The sequence below is a fragment of the Portunus trituberculatus genome, unplaced genomic scaffold (assembly GCF_017591435.1).
Source record: "Portunus trituberculatus isolate SZX2019 unplaced genomic scaffold, ASM1759143v1 PGA_scaffold_289__1_contigs__length_36278, whole genome shotgun sequence".
NCBI classification, from domain to species: Eukaryota; Metazoa; Arthropoda; class Malacostraca; order Decapoda; family Portunidae; genus Portunus; species Portunus trituberculatus.
Genome location: NW_025541457.1, coordinates 1 through 7,141, shown reverse-complemented (window position 1 = coordinate 7,141; position 7,141 = coordinate 1). Strand labels below are relative to the sequence as shown.

The 7,141-nt window shown below is 44.7% G+C and overlaps 1 protein-coding gene across 1 annotated transcript; it reads left to right on the top strand.

Annotated features, from left to right (window-relative positions):
• The first annotated feature begins 2,494 nt into the window (after window positions 1-2,494).
• Window positions 2,495-6,257, top strand: LOC123500467. Its single transcript, XM_045249184.1, has 2 exons — window positions 2,495-3,164; window positions 5,469-6,257. Exons 1-2 carry the CDS (start codon window positions 2,749-2,751, stop codon window positions 5,932-5,934), a joined length of 882 nt encoding a protein of 293 aa, XP_045105119.1. The 5' UTR covers window positions 2,495-2,748; the 3' UTR covers window positions 5,935-6,257.
• The last annotated feature ends 884 nt before the right edge of the window (window positions 6,258-7,141 follow it).

Below are 7,141 nucleotides of genomic sequence, written 5' to 3'. Positions count from 1 at the left end.
CACCAAGACACCTAAAAGCTTGGTGCTGCGGACCACCTGGAGGGAGTGAGGGCCCACAGAAAGCTGGGGAGGGGGGACTGCTGCTGTGGAGGTACAAATGTGCATCACCACGGTCTTGGTGTGGTTGATGGTCATTTTGTTGTCCTCCGTCCACGTCTGTAGTTGGTTTAGAGTGGACTGCAGTGCTGAGAAGTCTGGGTTGGTGTTGTTGACGGGTACGCCCACGGTGCAGTCGTCCACATACTTCCAGCGGCGGGGGGTGTGGACGAGAGCATCGTTGATAAGGATGAGGAAACACAGTGGACCCATCTTGGTCCCTGAGGGACCCCGCATGTGAGCTGTTGGAAAGAGGAGACAGAGCCCTGATAACGAACGGCCTGACGCCTTCCCGTGAGGAAGTCTGCCAGCCACGCTATCAGGTAGGGAGAGAGACCCAGAGTGATGGCTTTATTTATCACAACAGTGTGATCAACAAGATCAAAGGCCTTTCTGAAGTCCACAAAAGCAATAGCTAGAGAAGTGTTGCGTTTGTCCAGGTGGCTGTGGACGAATTCCAGGAAGCTGACAAGGTAGTGAGATGTGGAGGTGGATTTAATATTGCCAAATTGTTGTGTGTCAATAGAGTTACAAATTTTGTTATAGGCCCAGTCGAACACAAAATCTTCACAGATAAGGCTGGATATAGGGGTGATGGCGACTGGTCTTAGATCATTCAGTGACTGTGGATTAGAAATTTTGGGGAGGGGGGTGACGTAAGATGTCTTCCAGTCATCAGGGCAGGCATGTTGAGAAAGAGAGGCATTGATGATAGAGCAAAGGGGTGTGGCAAGTTCTGGGGCAAATTCTCTGTAAATTTTGATGGGGAGGTCAGTGGGAGTGGTGGATCTGTTTAGTTTAAATTTAAGAAGCTTCCTGTAAACATCAACCTCCTGGACAAGGGGTGGAGGGGAGGAGGCAGTGAGGTAGGCTGGGAGAGTAGTGGAGTGAAGGGGAGGGAGTGTCTGACAGATCGCAGCGAAGTGACCGTTAATCTCTTCGGCCGCGCTGTCAGGTGAAAGGTGTGTGTGCCCGCGCGTGCGTGTGCGTGTGCGTGTGTGTGTGTGTGTGGGTGCGTGTGTGTGTGTGTGTGGGTGTGCGTGTGTGTGTGTGTGTGTTTACTGTCTTATATTACAGGAGTTTTCCACAATGCAAGTTTGAGTGTTCATAATCTCTCTTGATAGGGATTTTTGTACAGTTCTCGTACATTTGGTGCCATTTCTGCTGTAATCTTTAATGTGATCTCTTCTCTGTGTGTGTGTGTGTGTGTGTGTGTGTGTGTGTGTGTGTGTGTGTGTTTGATATGACTACTCCTTCAATGCATGTTGACAGTGGTGGCGCTACTGATGTTGTTACATAGTTGGCTTATTTACCTATCTACTTAGTTATGTATTTGCTTATTTATGTCACTTGATGGAGTGTGCAGTGTGTAGTGGTTACTGATATCAATCTTTTCATCACACAAGCACATAGGAGATGAATTTGAGGTCAACGCATTAATAATAATTATGAGACATCATTTCACTTATTGGGTGGAATTTACCGCTATTCAGGTAGTAATGATACACAACTCTTGGCCTCTAATTTGTAATTATTTTGCTCAGTTGGTGAGCGAGTGCTTTTCGTTACACTGACTGTGAGTGAAATGACTAGCAGTATCTCATAGTAAAAGTAAAGTCAATGAGGTTAGAATGTTTTTTTTTTTTTATAACAAACATATTGTCATTAGTGTTGTGGCAAGCGTGCGTCATCTTCAAGTGACCCTGTTTATTACTGTACGAATGAATTAATCAGCTTTTGTCGCTTATTGTCTGGAGAGTCTATTGTAGTGTTAATGTTTTGTGATGTGCACGTTTGTCGCTTTGAATATTTCACGCTGAAGGGGACGGCAGTGTGGTGTTTACATACTTTTATGTACAATTGTCGATCGGGGTTCTTCTGGGTTCACACTTTGTTTTGAAGTTTCATTAGGGTTTGTAATGTTTCATTATGTTTCATTTTGTTATGTTTCTTTGTTTCGATATCTCGAACTTGTATGTATGTGAAGCTTCATGTTAGTTTACTTCTTTGTGCTGGATTAATGCTGGGATCAGTTCACTCCAGCTACTCGTCTTGTACATAGCTCTGATTACTGCTAAGTAAAGCCTTGAGAAGAGTTGAGTCTCTCTCTCCTTGGTATACAACAATTTACTTAGCAGTACATCGCTGGAGATGGAGAGGTTGCTACGTCCTGAAAGATTTGAAGGCTCCCGTGACACCACTCCTGCACAGTGGACGCACTGGCTCCGCACCTTCACTAACTTTGTGGACTCCATCACACCAGCGCCAGACAAACTGAAATTACTGATCAACTACATCGCGCCTGAAGCTTACTCTCACATATCAGACTGTACTACATACGCTGCAGCCATCGATATTTTGAAGACTGTGTATGTGAAGCCTACGAATGTGGTTTTGCTAGACATCAGCTGGCTACTCGTAGTCAACGACCAGATGAGTCCATCAACGCCTTCGTCCACTCCCTGAAGATCCTCTCCAAGGACTGTGAATTCAAGCAAGTTACTGCTGACACTTATACTGAAGAAGCAGTTCGCGATGCCTTCATCACCGGCCTTACCTCTCCTAACATACGCCAACGCCTGCTAGAGAAGGATTCGTTGACTCTTAGCGAAGCCATACAACTCGCCAGAAGCCTCGACTCTGCCCAACGCAATGCTGAAGAATACTCGTCTCCTACTGTTCCAGGGAGTCTACCTACTGCTGCTCCCGTTATCGCCACTACTGATGCCGTCTCTGCTACGCCACTCAGCCCTACCTCGCAAACTTCTGCTGCTGCTGCTGCTGTTTCGAAGGTTGGAACGTGCTACTTCTGTGGAGGTAGGAGACACCTTCGGTCTCTTTGCCCTGCTCGTCAATCTGAGTGTCGACAATGTGGCAAGACGGGACACTTCGCCAAAGTCTGCATGTCGCGAAATGGTTGGAAATCAAGAAGGATCTCCTCTACTTCTGCTGCTGCGGCGCTGGCTTCGGAATCACTCGCCCAACGCTGTGATCACTGTGCTCATAGTCCTGCAGATGACTCTCCAGTACTGGCTTCTGTTAGTACTCCTCGATGTTCCACCATTCCTGTAAGTGCTAATGGCTTAATGGTGAATTCCCTCGTTGACAGTGGCAGTACTATCAGCTTTATCCATCCTAAAGTAGTTAAAGCTTTGAGCATTGAAGTGCATCCTTCACGATCTGACGTTACTCTTGCTAGCTGTGAAACTTCCACTACATTGGGCCACTGTTTTGTCGATCTAACAGTGAAAGACAATCATTATCCTCATATCAAATTGGCTGTACTTCCACAATTGTGTTCAGAGATTATCTTGGGTCAAGACTTCATGGAAAAGCATCAGTCAGTGGAATTTACTTTGAGTGGCCTTACCCAAATTAACTGTATGTGGTGTAGCTTGTATGAAACTCGATCCACCCTCACTGTTCCCTAATCTCGCTCACAATGTTAAGCCTATCTCTACGCCAACCCGTAAGTTTTCAAAGGATGACGAGAGTTTTATTCATATGGAAGTGAAATCTTTACTACAAAAAGGAGTTATAGAAAGCAGTCAATCCCCATGGAGAGCTCAAGTCCTAGTTACAAGTGACGAAAGACACAAAAGACGCATGGTAGTAGATTATTCAAGAACAATAAATCGCTTTACACAGCTTGATGCTTACCCAATGCCCCGAATACATGACCTAGTACACAAAATGGCCAAGTATAGAGTGTTCAGTAAAATTGATCTCAAGAGTGCTTACCACCAGGTACAACTTAGAGATTCTGAAAAGCAGTACACAGCATTTCAGGCTGATGGGAAGTTATACCATTTCAATAGGATACCTTTTGGCTTAACTAACTCTGTTGCTGTTTTCCAGAGAATAATGGATTCAATCATAGCAGACTGTGGATTGAAGCGACGTACGCTTACATCGATGATGTAATCATATGTGGAGAAGGACAGGAAGACCATGACAGGAATCTACAGCGATTTAATGAAGCTGTCTCTAAGTATAACCTTTCTTTAAACTCAAATAAGTGTCAGTACAGTCGTACAGAAATTAACTATCTTGGATACAGTATATCTAACGGTTGCCTCCGCCCTGATCCTGATCGTTTACAACCTCTAGTAGAACTACCCATTCCCGATAATCAGCCTGCTCTTAAACGAGCCCTTGGACTGTTCTCTTACTATTCAATATGGATCCGCAATTACTCTCAGCGTATTCAGCCACTCTTATACAATGTATCATTCCTCTTAGCACAGCGGCTGTTAACTGTTACAACGCACTTAAGGAAGACATATGCAAAGCCTCTGTTGCTGCTTTTGACGAGACTTTGCCATTTCAGATAGAGACAGACGCTTCATCCGTCTCTATAGCTGCCAGCCTTTCCCAACTAGGTCGACCAGTAGCGTTCTTTTCTAGAACATTGACCAGTTCTGAAAGATTGCAACCGGCGGTAGAGAGAGGCTACAGCTATCATAGAAGCTGTGCGTAAATGGAGACTATTCATTATAGGTCGGAGATTCACTATCATCACTGATCAACAAGCAATTTCATTCATGTTCAGTTCGAAGCACACATCAAAAATAAAGAATGATAAAATTCTAAGATGGCGTCTTGAGCTCTCCGAATACACTTATGATATCAAGTACCGACCCGGCTCAGAAAATGCTCCATGTGACACTCTATCGCGTGCGTGCTCTATAACTACTAATGCTAGCTCTGCTTCCTGGAAGAAATACATACCAAATTGTGCCATCCTGGAATCACTAGGTTATATCATTTTGTAAAGATTAAGAACTTGCCTTTCTCTTTAGAGGACGTAAAGAAAGTCTGTAATCAGTGTACTGTTTGTGCTGAACTAAAGCCTAACTTCTATAGACCTCCCGACAGTAACCTCATCCGTGCTATGCAACCATTTGATCGCATTTCCATCGATTTCACAGGTCCAAAGCCATCCTGTACTAAGAATAAATACCTACTTGTCATGGTTGACGAATACTCCAGATTCCTTTTGCCTTCCCCTGTTCTGATATGTCTTCTCTAACTGTAATTTCTTGTTTACATAAGCTATTCTCTATTTTTGGTTGTCCTTCTTCAGTCCATTCTGACAGAGCAGCTCAGTTTATGTCTCAAGATGTATCTGAATTCTTAAGGAATCATGGCATAGTAATGACTCACTCTACCCCTTATCACCCTACTGGTAATGCACAGTGTGAGAGAACAGTTGGTAACTTATGGAGAACTGTACGCCTGGCTTTGAAGTCTCTCAAATATCCAGAATGTAAATGGGAATTAGCTTTAGATTCAGCACTCCATTCTATCCGGTCATTGCTTTGTACTTCCACGAACCAAACCCCTCATGAAAGACTATTTTCTTTCCCTAGGAAATCTTTTAACGGTCATTCATTACCATCTTGGCTTACGTCGCCCGGACCAGTGTTGCTGCGGAAATTCGTCCGCACCTCTAAATCTGATCCATTAGTGGAAGAGGTCGACCTTGAGAGCGCGACACCTCATTATGCCCATATACGCTACCCGGACGGACGACAATCTACGGTCTCCACTAAGGATCTCGCTCCTACTCCAAGAGATCCAAACCCAGTTCACGTGCCCTGTAGCAGGAGACCGCCGGAGTTACCAGTTCACGTACCAGTGACCCCCACTTCTGATGAGTGTACTACCGATCAAGACTCTGGGAGGATCAACTACCCTACGCCTGATAACAAGGAGTCTAAGGGCATCACAGATGACTGTACAGCTGAAACTCTTCTGCCACCCTCACCTACTAGAGTCGAACCTTTGAGGCGTTCGACCAGGGTTAGGAAGCCTCCCGATAGATTAGGATATTAGTGCTTTCTGAAATGTTTGTGTATGTGTGTGAGTGAGGTTACTTCATTAAGAGGGGGAAAATGTGGTGTTTACATACTTTTATGTACAATTGTCGTTCGGGGTTCTTCTGGGTTCACACTTTGTTTTGAAGTTTCATTAGGGTTTGTAATGTTTCATTATGTTTCATTTTGTTATGTTTCTTTGTTTCGATATCTCGAACTTGTATGTATGTGAAGCTTCATGTTAGTTTACTTCTTTGTGCTGGATTAATGCTGGGATCAGTTCACTCCAGCTACTCGTCTTGTACATAGCTCTGATTACTGCTAAGTAAAGCCTTGAGAAGAGTTGAGTCTCTCTCTCTCCTTGGTATACAACAGGCAGCATGGAAGTACGTGGACTGTTTGTGTCCCATCTGTGTCACGTTTTGTACAGTGGAATAAACATATATAGGATAGCAGTTCGCACTGGCTGGCTACTGAAGACGCTAACACCTGTTTGTCAGACTCTCTAACATAAAGTTTTAGCGTATGTACTTTAGGGAAGGTTATTGGGGTTTTTCGAGGATGTTTTAATGACTGTTCTCACGTTATACCCATTAAAACTTAGTAGCAATTCACAATTCGCTATACCAATAGCCTGAACTCACTATGAAGAAAAAGATTAAGTTTAATATTCACTTGCGTATTAGTTGGGTCAGCATACAAGGTTGTTATTAGTCACAGTTGTAGTGAAGGTAAGGCGTGGTGTGCACCAGCCGTACATTGCCGCCGCTGCCGCAAATGAGGAAAGCAAGAATGTCGGGGTCTTGAGTTTACTTCTCAATTGCGTCGCTCCGGGCTTCTAACTGCCGTGGACCAGAGTGTGGCTATGAAAGGCAAGTCTGGCCCTCGCCATTAGACTGGGAACTACCACTTGATCAAAGTAAATTTCTTCCAGCCTCGTCTAGCGTTACTAATGATCTCACCGCTGGCTGCCTCGCGCTGTTCTCACTCATTTTCCAGTTGTTGCTGTTGAGTCCAGGTGAGTGTGTGTGTGTGTGTGTGTGTGTGTGTGTGTGTGTGTGTGTGTGTGTGTGTGTGTGTGTGCGTGTGTGTGTGCGTGCGTGCGTGTAATTCACCTCCTCGGTCGTCTGCTGGTCACCCAGTCAGTCTTCCCCATTACGGAACGAGCTCAGACCTCATAGACCGATCTTCAGATAGGACTGAGACCACAAGACACACTGTGTGTG